Raw genomic sequence first — 15,910 nt, 5'->3', positions numbered from 1 at the left:
TCCGAATCTTAAGTTGTCCACTGTAGCCAGCACATTCTCCTTATAGGTAAGATTGGCCCATCATTTGAAAAGGAGGAAGACAATATTCCTTTTCTTTGATGTTAAGGATTATCTTGCCTATTACATATAATTGTAAAGTAAGTACTTTCTATTTTTGGAATGTTACTTCCAACTTTAGCAGTAAATCATGTCATTAAAATTTTTCATATATTTCTACATAAAATGATCCAACATATTTTAGCGTATAGCATTATTTGTTCTGTAATTGCAGTTTCCAGAACTTTGCAAATTTAATAAATATCTTCAGCAGCTTAGTGAATATTGGCCCTAGAGTGATACTTCTAGGCATACAGCTAGAAGTTTTGCCTTAGGATTGTGTCAGTACTAATTGATTCTCATCAGTTTCTGTCTTGGGATTCCTTGTTCCTCAAAAGTACTGATTTTTAAATTTTATTTTACATTTTGTGATGTCATTCTAAAATACATTCTCCTGAGTGTAAATTCAATTGGTGTTTTTATAGGAGAGAAACGCCTCATTTTCCATTTGGTCTTTAAGCATTTAAGGCAAGACAAAAATATCTACGTGTGCACCTTTTGAATAAGTGTTAAAATTTTCATGCATGTATTCACAAGGACACATATTCAAATACAAAGATACACTCAATAGATGCAACCAAATGGTGTAGACTCAGGGGAAAAAAATGGGCTTAGGCACATGGCCCACAGATTTCGGGGGGAGAGAATATGTCACTATCATTATGTTTTCATATATATATTTTTAAATCAACCCAAGAAAGAAAAACATTTAGAGGTCTTGTTGTTTTCTCATTAATAACTAAAAATTTTAGACACTTACTATGAATTAGACACTGAGCTAACTCTCCAGCTTGCTAATAATTTTAGTTTTAAAAAATTACAAAAATCATCTTTCTGTATCACTTGTTTAACAGTATTATTCAATAAGCAGACAGTAGTTTTCATTATTCTCCACCTCTGCACTGAGTTATTCTCCACATTGTATAACATCTTTTTCCTAAAATTTAAATAATGCTGATCACTAGTAAAATATGAACCATGTAATTTTTCACCTGTCATTCCAGCTGATTAACCATCAATCTATAACATAATTGCTAAAATGCAAATGACACTTTTACTAATTATGAGAATAAATAACATTGTGACTATGCCCCAGATGTCTTCAGTCTTACGTTAGAGGCTACATAAGTCTTATTTTACATTTGAGGGGGCCTGCATTTTTTTCCCATAGAAGTTTTAGGGGAATCAGCTGCAGGAGCACTAGAGCCACCTCCTGGAATAACTTTCCATCACTATCTGCTGCTAGGCCTGCCTTCATTATCCCTTACAGAGTCTGTTGCTAGTGCATCCTCAGTGGGCTCCTTCCTTTCAAACCACCCTCCATTCCATGTTAGTGATTTTTCTATCAAAGAAATCTAATCATGCTACTACCTTGCTAGAAAATTTCCCTCATATTCTATTGCCATCAGGACAGTCTCTTCTTCAAGATTTGGCTTCCACTTTATATTCTAACAACCGCAAATTTTAATTTTTCCAAAAACACACTACTCTATTATTTTCCTGGGACTCTGCACATGCAGCTTCTTATGTCTAAAAAAGCCCCCAAGTTCTCTGCCTGCAAAACACATCCTAATTCCTGAAGATTATTTGATTCTCCAAGGCAGATCAAGGTAGCCCTCCCTCTTTGTTTTTTGTGCACACATATTTTACTACTTATCTCATGTTTAAAATTCTGTTTGTGTAAAGCTTCAATTCTCTGCACCGTAAACATTTTGAAGGTTGAGGCTGTCCCCTTTCATCCATAATGCCTGATGCAGAGCAAGCACTCAGAAATCTTTGTTGAGTATGTAGAAGTACTTTTTTTAAAATGCTGCTTTTCTGCATGTGCTTCTTGTGTTGCAATAGTACTCACTAGATTCCTTGGACTTTTTAAGAGAAACCAGTTGGAGTTTCTGTCTGTCCTTACCATTTTAATCTCTGTGCTTATTTTAATATTTATTCTTCTCCAATTTATTTATAATGTTATTATATTCAGTTTTACTTCTCAACTAATATTACAAAAGTTTGATTCTATCTTCTACATTTTTCTTTTGAGAAAGGTATTATATAGTTTTCTGCTTAAGTTATCACACAGTTTAACAAAAACACATGTACAACATTTGTGTGCGTGTAAGTATACGTATGTATAAAACGTATGTTACTTAAATAACTTTTTGGGAAATTAGGTACAAGAAAGAAATAAGTTGCAAAAAATGAATACAAATGAAGAATTTTCTTATCATGAACACAAAGTCTTCATGAAAATGGTTTCTCTGCACATAGTGGATATATGAAGGCTTTTGAAGATAATTTTTTCTACTATTCTTTCAATAGTATAATTCTTTCTCTTCAATTATTCCTTCAATGACAATTAAAGACTGCTCAAGATATGCATATACAATTAGGAATTTTACCAAAATATAGATGAAAACACTCAAATGATTAATAGTGAACTCAATAATGGCCTGTAGAACTACATGCATGGTTTCATCTATAAATGTATTTTACATAATTCTTTTTATACTGTTTTGCTGTGGAGCTACCAAAGTTGCTATAAGGAGTACACTGAGTGTGGCTACTGATAACTAAGAATTAACATGAGAATCTGCCAGGTGTGGTGGCTCACACTTGTAATTCCAGCACTTTGAAAGGCCGAGGCAGGCAGATCACTTGAGCTCAGGAGTTCAATACCAACCTAGGCAACAAGGTGAAACCCCGTCTCTACCAAAAAGACAAAAAATTAGCCAGGTGTAGTGGCATGCACTTGTAGTCCCAGCTACATGGGAGGCTGAGGTGGGAGGATTGCTTGAACCCTGGAGGCGGAAGTTGCAGTGAGCCGAGATCGCGCCACTGCACTCCAGCCTAGGTGAAAGAGTGAGATCTCAACCCCCTCCCCCCAAAAAAAATTAACATGAGAAGCTTCTTCTGTGGAAACACATTGTAGAACACTATTTTGTATGCTGAGTAATGAGGTGCTCTGTGTCTGCAGGAAGCTAAAATATTTTCTGTTTTTCTGGGCTCATCTGATGAAATCATAATATGAAAACTTGGGAAAATATAATCCAAAAACACAAGGGAATAAAAATAATAATGAATGATGTTTACATAAAAAATTCACATACAATGACATTAAGACTACTAAACTCACATAAAAAATAATTTAGAGAAGAATCATTGCATTTTGTTTTTCTAACCATATATATTAGCACAGAATCAGAGATAAAATAATACTGACTTGTTTAATCTTAGGATTGTTTATTTAATGACATTTCTAGGAAAGTTATATTTGATAGAGGAAAACTAGTACTTTCATAGTACATAGGAGATACATATGTAGTTTCTGCTATTGTGAGGATCTCAGAAGAAAATTTGAGAACACAATTCTAATTGCCTACATCGGCGTGATAGCTTCTTATCTCAAACCAGGTTTTCACTTTAAAAACTAACAAAACTATTTTCTTTTTTTAAAATAATGATTGGATATTTAATAATATTAAGGAATTTTAAAAATGTTTTAAGTAATTTAGCCCCAGGTGTCTTCATGAGAATTTTTTTTATTTGTTTTTAATTTTTTCATTATTATTATATTTTAAGTTTTAGGGTACATGTGCACAATGTGCAGGTTAGTTACATATGTATACATGTGCCATGCTGGTGAGCTGCACCCATTAACTTCTACACTACAAAAAAATTAAAAGAATTTTCCTAATCTTTAGGGGACGTAGAGTTTCCTACATAGTGTTTCCATGGGAATTAAGTGAAATAAACAATTTAACATTTTTGAAAATTTTTTTTATCATAAAGAAGGTTTTTATTATGTATGATACAAGACACTTTTTAAAAGTACTATGTCATCTATATTTCTAACAGGCATAAAATATTGAGAGTGTTTTCATATTAGCTTGCCTGAAAAGCACAAAGTTATAAAAACATAAAATGTGAAGCAAAAGTAATGTTGTAGGCTAGCTAATTTGTGAGTGGATTTGAAGTAGCAATAATATCAGGAATGTGTAAAACTGCAAAATGCTAACAAGTGCTCCATGTGTTAAGAAGTGCTCTAATAAAATTATGAACTAAAGTAGAATTGCTCAAATTTTAACTTTTATAACATTTTCTAAATTATGCCGATTTCCAGTACATTTTATTATCCTTAAGTTGAATATGTTTATGTTTTAAAATATTTTCACAATGAAACAATAAAATTCTTTCAAAGTGAAAACAATTGCACTTTGAAATTGCCAACCTACTTGTTATTTAACAAGGCAAACTCAGAATATTGACTATTTCTTTCATACCATGTTACATTTAAAAAATGGTATCATTTGCCTTACTTATTTTATCAATATTGTCTGAATAGTAGTCAAGTTCATCCATATGTGCTGTAAAAAAATTAGTCAAATTTTGTACTGTATTTTTTAACATGTAGCATAATTAAAATAAACTACTTGCATAGCATGATAGATATTCTACTGGTTGAAATATTACTAAATACATGCTAATCAATCAAAAATTCATACTTCATTTCATGAGTACTTATAATTATTTTAAATCAGCCGGTACATAATAGGCTCAAGGCAAGTTGGTCAAATCTAACTTGCATATCTTTACATATAAAAAGTCAGATGACTTTGGGCAGGGCGCGGTGTCCCTGTAATCCCAGCACTTTGGGAGGCTGAGGCGGGCAGATCACGAGGTCAGGAGATTGAGACCATCCTGGCTAACACGGTGAAACCCCATCTCTACTAAAAATACAAAGAATTAGCTTGGCGTGCTGGGGGGCGCCAGTAGTCCCAGCTACTCAGGAGGCTGAGGCAGGAGAATGGCGTGAACCCAGGAGGCGGAGCTTGCAGTAAGCCAAGACGGTGCCACTGCACTCCAGCCTGGGTGACAGAGTGAGACTCTGTCTCAAAAACAAACAAACAAACCAACAACAACAACAACAAAAAACAAAGTCAGATGACTTTGAAATATGTGGATTCAAAATTGAGTATTATTTAATAAACTAAGGATTCAATATTTTGAGGGGGACAAATGCAGAAATAGCAAGCAAAAAGTTTAAGTGTATATGGGAGGTAGTTATCTAAACAGAAATGAACAGAAAAAGATACTTTTAAAGTTATATTTGCAACATATACCTACAACAAAGAACTAATATCCAGAATCTACAAGGAACTCTAACAACTCAACAACAAAAAATAAACAATCCCATTAAAATGTGTGCAAACGACATGAACAGGTATTTCTGAAAGGAAGACATGTAAGCAGCCAACAAACATAAAAAAATGCTCAACATCACTAATCATGAGAGAAATAATAGCAATTGTTAATAACAGCCATTCTGACTTGTGTAAGATGATGGTGTGGATGCAGAGAAAAGGGAATGCTTATACACTGTTGGTAGGAATGCAAATTAGTTCAACATTCAACCTCTATGGAAAACAGTACAGAGATTTCTCAAAGAACAAAAAATAAAACTATTATTTGACCTATCAATCCTACTACTGGGTATCTACCCAAAGGAAAATAAATCATTATATAAGACACTTTCACTCATATGTTTATCGTAGCACTATACACAATAGCAAAGCCATGGAACTAACCTAAGTGTCCATCAATGGTTGATTGAATAAAGAAAATGTGGAACATATGTGACACGGTAGAATATACAGCCATAAAAATGAATGAAATGATGTCCTCTCCAGCAACATGGATGGAGCTGGAGTCCCTGAAAAAGGCAGCAAAGAGTAAAGGCAGGAGGACGTAGGAGCAAACACAACAAACCAAATTGTTATAACTTACATTCTTACTAAATATTCTCCATGATTTATGAAATTTCTGTATAATGGTTTGAAAAGGCAATATGCCACAGGAAATATATAACTAGATTGAAGAGAACTAAATATCAACTTCATAGCAATCTATCACATCGCATTCAAAATTGTATACCTCAAAAGGTGATCTAAGTAATTAATTCTTAAGATTTGATACAGTCAGAATCAATTTGCTGTTAATGACTGTGTTGCCGTAGACCAGATCATGTACAGACTCACAGGAGGCATTGCAACTATTGAAGAATATGGGTTTCAACTAGCAGAGTTCAATGCAGCAAAGTGCTGGGATGACCCCAAGGCAGCAAACAGCTTTCCCTTTTACAGCTAGGTTTAGCTTACATTATATGTTCTACTTTTTTCCTTTCTATATTTTCTTCATTAGTCCACATTGCTTTGTCACATTTTATTTTTTATTTTATTTATTTATTTTTGAGACGGAGCCTCGCTCTGTTACCCAGGCTGGAGTCCAGTGGCGCCATCTCGGCTGACTGCTGCCTCCGCCTCCCAGGTTCAAGCAATTCTCCTGCCTCAGCCTCCCAAGTAGCTGGGACTACAGGCGCGCACTGCCACACCTGGCTAATTTTTTGTATTTTTAGTAGAGACGGGTTTCACCATTTTGGCCAGGACGGTATTGATCTCCTGACCTCGTGATCTGCCCGCCTCCGCCTCTAAAAGTGCTGAGATTACAGGCGTGATCCGGCACGCCCGTTTTTTTGTTTGTTTGTTTTACTATAAAGAATGGAGGCCTGCAAGCTCTCCGGATTGTGTGTCCAAGATCTCCTTCCCCTGCTCCCAACACTGTCTTCCCCACCCATGGTATGCTAAGTATTGGGGCAGAAATGGTGAGGGAAAGACATGGTCTACCCTTACGCAGTCTGCAGTTTAATAGGAGAGTTTTTCATTATTCAAATAACAAGTTAAACTGTGGTAAGTGCTGTGTGGAGAAGATTCAGGGAAATAAGAGAACATTTAACGGAGAATAGGAAAGATGACATTGTAATAGTTACAGATATAAAGTAATATAAAACAGCTCTTAGTTTTGCAAACAATCCTGTATCTTAATGCCTTGTCTTTCTCTCTGTTCATTCCATGTTCTCTTCATATGTAAGTTTCTTAAAATTTCTCTTGTCCTTTTTGTCGGAGTATCAGTCATTCTCTCTTCATGATTTTGAAAATTTTTCCTTTTATGATATTCCAACAAGACCAAGCTATGCCTACCTCTTTTATAGCTTGATCAAGGAAGGACCATGCGCTTGAAAGTCAAGCAAATGTATGATTGAAGCCATTTTAGCCACTTCACAATTGAAGGTTTTTACAAAATTTCTAAGTTTTTTGAGCCTCTATTTTTTTTTTCCCAAGTTTTTTTTAAAAAACAAAGTTCTCAGTCTTTGAAAGATTTGAGTTAAATGTCTACAGGCTTCATTAGAGAGGGAATATGACTGTAGAGAAAGATGTCTAAGATATCTGTAAGATGGTTAAATTAATATAGCTCCATAATAGAGTACCTATTAAATGCTGAGTTGGTCAGCCGAGAATAGAAAAAAAATCTCAGAAATATTTAAAGAGTGGAAATCCAAGTAAACATGCAGAACAGGGAAATTTAATGAATTTTTAGTATTCTAGACCCATTTTAGCCCATGCTATTCAAAATTCTATTCATTTACTTTTTCTCTTGCTGATTTTATGCTTAAAAAGTACCAATTTGTCTACAGGGAGATAATAGACTGTTCCTCTGTTTCTGTTTATTAAACTTGGTTAATACAGCTTCATCTTTTCAGAGACAAATCTGTTCCAAATGTCTGATTAATTTTTAAATTATTCCATTTACCCAATAAATATTTATCAAGTGCCCACTATGTGCCAAGGTACTAGATTTTTTTTTGCTGGGTATTTAGCAGTGATAAGAACAGAACTGGTTCCTGCCTTCATAGAACGTTTACTTTAGTAGAAGAGATGGATATTTAAAAATAAACACACAATAGTATATAATTACAAAATATGATAATTAGGGACAGTCAAAAGCAGATTCTAACCTGTAAACAAGAGGGGAGCTTCTGCACTGTGATAACATGATCAGTATAATGAGGCCTGTTGGAGAAAACCACCAGCCTTTATCTAACCTGTGCTTCTGCATTAGTTTTACTATTTTATTTAATTTCATAAATATCCCCATCACCAGGTCATTGAGAAGATCAAATGTGCATAAGCCAACATTGCGATCCAACTGCAATCCAACATTGCAAGTATTCAATAAATGTCAGTCTCTTTCTATTATTCCTTCTCCAAATTATTCTAATTCTGACTTTAAAGGAATATTTTCCTTCTATTGCTTAACAAATAATTGTGTTACCAAATAGCAGAAGTATGAATTTGTAGTTGGAAACAGAAAGCAGAAAAAATGAGTCATTATTTTCTACTTAGATTTATAGGCAGTTGATCACTCATACATGGCATACATATACTTTCTTTTCATTAGAATTATATTATGAGACAGTTATAAGAATAAAGACATATCACACAGTGGAGAATCAAGTCAAAATTATTGAAAGAAATATCTCATAACTTGCAATAAATAAACTCAACCAACAATTTATGGTAAAATTCAGATATGAAAATATATTTGAATAAAATGGGGAGAGTTTATAATTTTCAGTTCATCATGGAATAAAAACCTGCCATCTATAAAGATACTTCCACATTTAATAATCTTAGTGATGTTCTTTGTTCTTATAAAAAATAAAAGAGTAATAAAAGAAATAAATTACTAAGCTAGTAAGTTATGCCACTATAATGAATGAAAATGGAATTATCTTGTTGAGTTGAGGATCAATATTATTTATTACCAGATGCTCTACTGATAAAGCTGATAATGTAATCATCAGGGAAGTAAAATTCACCAGCAGTTTCACATGTTTTCATCTCTCCTCATAAATTTAATTTATTGTAGCTTTACCTGATATACCACCTTCTCAATTTAGGCAAAGTCCACGGGACATATTATTTAGTATAACTTTAATGCAACTAAATCCCACCATTATACAAAATCTATAGAGCATACAAAGTAGAAGAAAATCACGATCATAAGAAATAAAATAGACTACATAAGAAAACCATTTTAAATGTTTCATATCGCTATATGAATATGTTATGTCTCCATCTTACTCTTCTCCTTTTATCAACCTGTAACAGCTTTTTGTTCCCCTTCCCTATGATATGGATTTGACCAATTCGCTCCTGTGTCCAGATTGATCTTGTTCCCACATGTATCTTACATAACTCTCACACTCTCGTTTCTCTCTAAACTCATTCTTTCTTTCTGACTTTCTAATGATGACAGGTTTCTGCATCTTAGAATTAATCCAAATTTGTCCATTACAGAGCAACAATTGTCTTTTTCAAAAAATCCTTTCTCAGCCAAACTATTCAAACTGCGGCTTATCCACTCTCTTGAATATTAATCAATACTTCTTTTCTTAACACTCTGAAAGGTGGCTCATTGACCTACCACTCTATCAAAATGGAACCTTCTAAGAACAATATGCAGATCAAATTCCAAGACCTTCTCTCAGACCCCAGCTTGGTTAACTGGCAGCAATATTTGCCTCTGGAGATCATTTTTCCTAGAAGTTTCTTCCTCCCTTACTTATTAGAGCCCTCTGCTGTTTTTATTTAGGTTCTTGAGCTTCTCCTCTTTTACTCTCCTTTTCATTAGACAGTTGATGGTTTCAAATATTGACTGTTTTCTATTATGTTAATTACTCCAAATTTTTGCCTCAGGTCCTTGTCTTGCTTACTCCAAAATTATTATATTATAGTCTGTATTATTTTAGTACTTTTTTTTTTTTTTTTTTTTTTTTGAGACAGAGTCTAGCTCTGTCACCCAGGCTGGAATGTGGTGGCGCTATCTCAGCTCACTACAAGCTCTGTCCCCCGGGGTTCACGCCATTCTCCTGCCTCAGCCTCCCGAGTAGATGAGACTACAGGCATCCACCACCACACCTGGCTAATTTTGGTTGTATTTTTTAGTAGAGACAGGGTTTCACCATGTTAGCCAGGATGGTCTGGATCTCCTGACCTCGTGATCTGCCCACCTCGGCCTCCCAAAGTGCTGGGATTACAGGCGTGAGCCACTGCGCCCAGCCCAATTTTAGTACTTCTAAATGTGTCACTGGTCCTTAAGTATTTCACAAATTGAGTTCACTGTCATCTTCGTTTCCAGTTTTGGTCCCGCTTCTCACTTTCTTATACACAATGATGTAACCACAACCTCCCCATCACTCATACTTGAAACTCCGGCAGAGTCTGGTTTATTTTTCTCCATTACTCCTTTATCTCATCAAATGCCAAATTCCATGAATTCTGCTACTATGTTTGCTATCATAGCTGTTTCCACATCACCATTCCTACTATTACTGACTAGCTCCTACTCTTCTGACATCTCCACTGGACCAAAGAAATAGCCTCCGAAGAGGCCTTCTGCCTTGCATTCTCTCCTTTTGTTAAATCACTGGCACACAGCCATCAGACCAATTATTCTAGAAAATTCAGATTAAAACTCCTATGCTCAAATGCATTCCAAATAAAATCCAAGATCCTTATGTCAACATGACCATCCATGAACTGACTCCAATATATATTTACAACTTATTTCCTGGTACTATCTCATATACCAAATATCAGGCAAGCTGAATTCCTATTTGATTACATCTTGTACTTTCATTCCTACTGCCTAGCTCATGATGTTGCATTAATTCTGAAAGCCTTGTCCTCATCTCTGTAGTTTCATTTACTACCTGTCTTTCAAGCCCTAGCTCAGTGTTATTTCTACACAAAGACTTCTATGCTTGAGTTATCATTTATGGAATGATTACTATATGCTAAGCACACATAGCTCTATGTGTGTTAATTATTTCACATCAAACTGACAACCACCCTTAGTTTTAGATGGGATATAGGGTCTCAGAGGATAAGTAACTTGTCCATGGTCTCACAAATAGTAAATGATAGGTAAACCTGGGGTTCCAACTAAAACTTTCTGACTCTAGTTAACCATCGTACCTTGCCCTCAACTTCATGCCCTTTGTAAGACCTTGAACTTGATGTGTTCATCTCCTATTATGTTTTTCACTGTGTATCTCATTTAATAGTTTTCAATTTGCATGTCACATTTGCTAACCACTTGATGGACGATCTCAGGAAAATTAATGATGCCTTTAGGTAGTAAATAGTTACTTAATAAATGTTTGTGCCTGCATAGATGACTATATAGTTCCCTTATGAGAAAATTTAGTATGTCGTTCTACTCTTTACTTTATCACATCTAATATCTTCTGACCAAGTGTCAACGTCTTCAGTAACCTGTAGTTTTAAAATCAGATGGAGATGTATTTTTTAGGGCATTATTTTTCATGATGCCTCAACATTATCCTGTTATTCTAATTAGGTTCAACTACAATCTCTCAAACAATGCTTACTGCCGCCTCTGTTCTTTGCTGCCAATGTTTCTTTTTCAGTAATGTCATCTGTCTCTTCCCAAGTTATAACTTATTCTTCTTTCAAGGTTCAGCCAAAAAATACTTACAGATGTCTTCTAGAGGTAAAGTAATGTTCTATCAATTAAAATTTTGATGAGAATGATATTATTATGTTTATATGTTATTCAGTGTCAAATCTTCACAGAGTCTAGAATTCCTGCAGAGGTTCATGTCTTATACTGCAAAGCTCTAAGCACACTAGTAAGCACATGGTAGATACTTTAAACTAATGGCAGTGAGTCCTGTGAACTAAAATTATTCTCATATAAGGTACATTAGATAAGTTACTTTATTATCATAATTAAATAAATTGGTTAAAAATGAGCACTTAAAAAACAACTTTTTCGCATACAATGTAGGCCTATTCTAAGAAGTTGTTCCTATTATTTCAACCAAAAAATCCAAGATAATTTATTTAGTTACAATTTAGAATTGGCCTATAACGTAATAATATAATGGGCTGGGTGGTTAAAAGGGGATTTCTCAATGAATATTGAGGTAACAATTTTCCTTACTGCTTACTTTTCAAGATGGTAAAAGCATTCCATTTTACATCTTATGTGACCTTGTTTTATCCACATGACTTATATTTGGTGAGGACATAGAAATATATTCAGCAGCTGCATACAAAATACATGTGCAACAGTTTGTCGTAAGAATTTAACTTTTAATGGAGGTAGACACTGCTTCAAATAGGCTAAGACATGCACGATATAAAAAATCTTTACATTTGACTTTATGTTATCATCCTTTCTTCACTTTGCATTGAACTATCAATTCAAACAAAAGAGTGAAACTGACTTTTAAAACATGAGCTCTCAAGGAGGCAGAGCATCACCTAACTGTATTGTTTCTGTGGTTTACTAACCCCAGCTTGGTCCCTTTTTATATTTCTACTGCTCCAAACTGAGAAATGGACAACCACAGATGTACAGGCCCAAAGGGTGGAACCAGGTATAAACAATCCTGTTTGTCTTGTTTTTCCTAAAAAATGTATTCCTTTTAATTCTGTCTGTGGAAGAAAAAACATCATAGCCACTTTAACATGGTATGTTTTTAAACAATCAGAGTAAGAATCAATACATTTCTGAAGAGAACATTTGTCTAAGCCAATTGATCAGATGTGCCTTTGATAAACTCAGAATTTCCCAAAGAAAATCAAAGTTTGGTTCACTGGGAAGATGGAGAGATAAGAAAGAATTTCAGGCACATACATTTCTGTGATGGTCTCTGGAAGATTTGTGGGGATCTCAGTGAGACCTTTCCCACGACAGTCTACGATATTGTTGCTACAGGTACAGGCGGCAGGGCAGTGCAAAACGCTACAAGAAGGAGCCATAAATGACTGGTGACCTAAAAAAGAAATAAACAGGAATTATATTTTTCCTCCTGAATATCATAATTGTGAAACAGACAAACTTAGTTCAAGTAACAAAGCATTTCACATAAATAAATCTCTTTAAATACATGATCATAAAATGGTCCTATATTTCTAAAATATATTTTAGGAGGCATGCATTTATATATTCAGGTCAATAAAGCAAATGAGAGGAAGTAAATGAGATTCTAAAAACTGGTCATAAAATTGCTAATTTTTAAAACTACTGTGAGAAAAGCTAAATTCAGTTTTAAAATCAGAATTACATTCAAAACTATTCTAATTTCCAAAAAACCCAGCAACTTCAGACTAATTTATATTCATTCCTAATAAGCTTAAATACAGCTTGGTCTTTATCAAATTCATGTGGCTTTATTTACTTTGTAATTTCTTTTAAAAAAGAAAACAAAACAGTAATACTTCCATCAGAAGATAATTGTTGCTCAACTTAAATAATCATATGCCAATAAATGTGGAGAAAAATTAGATAATCCAGAATTTGATGTCTCGATAGGTTCAAAATTATCAATTTCTCTGAAATTATAATAATAATTTGTATAAAGGCATCTTATTGTTAATAAAAAATTATTCTTTTGGGGGGTTCGGGTAATTTAAAATTTTGGTATAAGTAGCTCCCTTCCTGTATGTACTTTTATTACTCAATATTTGGAACAATTTTTAAATGAGACATTAGTGGTTGAAAGGTGAGCAACAGAATATAAACACAGTTGTATTAAATAAGCATCTGTACAGGCATGGTTTCTGGAAGACAGTGGGGACTGCCCTTTCCAACCTGCCGGAAAAGGGCCCTAGTGGTGGTGATGTGCCAGGAAGAGGCTGCAAGCCAGCTGCTAATCCTGTCCCTCTAAACAAGCTCTTAAACTACAAAAATATCCTCAGTCTAAAAAAGAAATGTGAACTTGCCTTCTTCCTCATCTAGAAAACAGAAAGGAAAAAGTGAAGAGAGAAAAAAGTGGTTAGTAACGAACTGTTAGTCATTTCATTATTTAATTTTTTAAAAAAGCAATCAGACATATTGAGAACATTCCATGATATTATACAAAAATTTTGCTTAGGTTATAAAACATGTGAAAAAACACAAACAAGGGTCTAAAATATAACCATTTAATAGCACCAAATACTAGTCATGTCTCCCTACCCCGCCTTTAAAAATCTGTGAACTACTTATGATGCATTATACGTTTCTTAAAATTTTGTTTTGTTATATTTTGAACAGATAGTTCTGAAGCTGAAGCAGAACCAACCCTATATATATATATATACACACATATATATACATATTATATATGTGTATGTATACACATATTATATATACACATATTATATGTTTATATACACATATTATATATACATATATTATATATACACATATTATATATGTATATATATACACAAATAAGATACTATGTATGCGGGGGGGGGTGTGTGTGTGTGTGCATGTGCATTCGTGTGTGTATGTATGTAATCAAACCATCTCTGTTGAGATCCCTGGACTCAACCATATAAACTTCGGCAAGGTTATTCTTTTTCACAGCATTTGAATCTCCAAATATAGAGATAATATTACATTTCTCATACAGTTGTTATAACTGTTATACAGTTATAACGAGGCGGACCTCGTGATCTGCCCGCCTCAGCCTCCCAAAGTGCTGGGATTACAGACGTGAGCCACCACGCCCCAGCCTATTTTTTATTTTTATTTTTTGAAATGGAATTTCTCTCTTGTCGCCCATGCTGGAGTGCACTGGTGTGATCTCAGCTCACTGCAATCTCCACCTCCCAGATTCAAGTGATTCTCCTGCCTCAGCCTCCCAAGTAGCTAGAATTACAGGCATGCACCACCATGCCCAGCTAGTTTTTGTATTTTTAGTAAGGATGGGGTTTCACCATGTTGGTCAGGCTGGTCTGGAACTGTTGACCTCTGGAGATCCGCCCACCTCTGCCTCCCAAAATGCTAGGATTACAGGTGTGGGCCATGGTGCCTGACCCTATGTCTTATTTTTGTTTTTAGATGTTTGTTATTGAAGCTGGTCATTTAATATTTGTTTTAAGTAAAACTGAACCATTAGTATACATGTATGCATGAAAAGTATTCTGTTACTTTGCAACTGTGGCTGAATTGCTCTTTGAATTTCATAGCAGGGACTCAGGATTAGCTAATCATTTTCTTTTCAATTGTTAACATAAAAGTAGCTATAAATTGTTACTTAATGGGAAAATAAAAAAATCAAAAGTAGTACCATCATTTCGCGATTTTCCATATTTCCCCTGGAGTGAAAACTGAAAAGTGTTTTATCATAATTTAGATACAAGTAACCAGTACTTGCCAACCAATATAGTAAGGTCTCAGAACATATTTTCACTGAAAAAGAGGATCTCAGTAGAGTGATTAGTGCACAATTGCACATTAGTGAACAATACTGAAATCTTTGACCCATGCAGCCCTCACATTCTGTTACATAACAGGATACGATGAACACAATAACATCACTCTTCCTTCTCCCTTACCACTGCAGACAAATTCTCGTTTTTGAACCTCGGCTACATTGTGGCCTCTCAGGTGGGAGGGGCCCATACACTGAGTGTACAGACCAACCCGAGGCCTTTGGCGAAGCCAGTCGGAGAGCCAGGCCAGGTGGCAGTCACAATACAGGTTGTTTGAATGCAGTCGACTAAATGAGAAAAAAAGAAGTGTGAAGCAAGAAAACAGAAAGTCGTTATTTCATTAATATATACCTTTATTTCTTAACATAGAAGTAGATAAAGCTAAGCAGATTCCAATATAATTATTTTTCCTAAAAATTAAACTGATGTCCAATCACAGAATCAAGTCTCTCTTCATTTAGTCTGAACTGAGCAATTTATAGAAGCTTGAAAATGTCCATAAAATTATGTTTTAAACGAACATATTTCACTTATGTTCATTTAAAACAGGAAAGAGAAAAAAACAAGTCCAATGCAAATTGCTCCACAGTTCCAACATCCTAAGAGCCAATGGGGGTGGGGTGGGAGAATGGGGAGACTGGGCCAGGGGCAACTTAGTAAAAGTTGTGGCTCCCAGTTTGAAATAT

At 34.7% G+C, this 15,910-nt stretch overlaps 1 protein-coding gene across 4 annotated transcripts in view; it reads right to left on the bottom strand.

Moving 5' to 3' along the window:
- The window catches only part of SLIT2 (slit guidance ligand 2), a 367,685-nt gene that overhangs the window by 115,760 nt on the left and 236,015 nt on the right, over positions 1-15,910 (bottom strand). For all 4 annotated transcript variants that reach the window (XM_054554980.2, XM_024246094.3, XM_054554981.2 and 1 more), the window contains exons 8-9: positions 15,348-15,511; positions 12,655-12,793 (exon numbers count right to left, since the gene is read on the bottom strand). In XM_054554980.2, coding sequence (XP_054410955.1) covers positions 12,655-12,793; positions 15,348-15,511 — 303 coding nt within the window. The remainder of the gene's footprint in view (positions 1-12,654; positions 12,794-15,347; positions 15,512-15,910) is intronic.

The sequence above is a fragment of the Pongo abelii genome, chromosome 3 (assembly GCF_028885655.2).
Source record: "Pongo abelii isolate AG06213 chromosome 3, NHGRI_mPonAbe1-v2.0_pri, whole genome shotgun sequence".
Taxonomy (NCBI): Eukaryota; Metazoa; Chordata; class Mammalia; order Primates; family Hominidae; genus Pongo; species Pongo abelii.
Note: the sequence above shows the minus strand (reverse complement) of the source record. Positions and strands in the feature narration are given on the sequence as shown.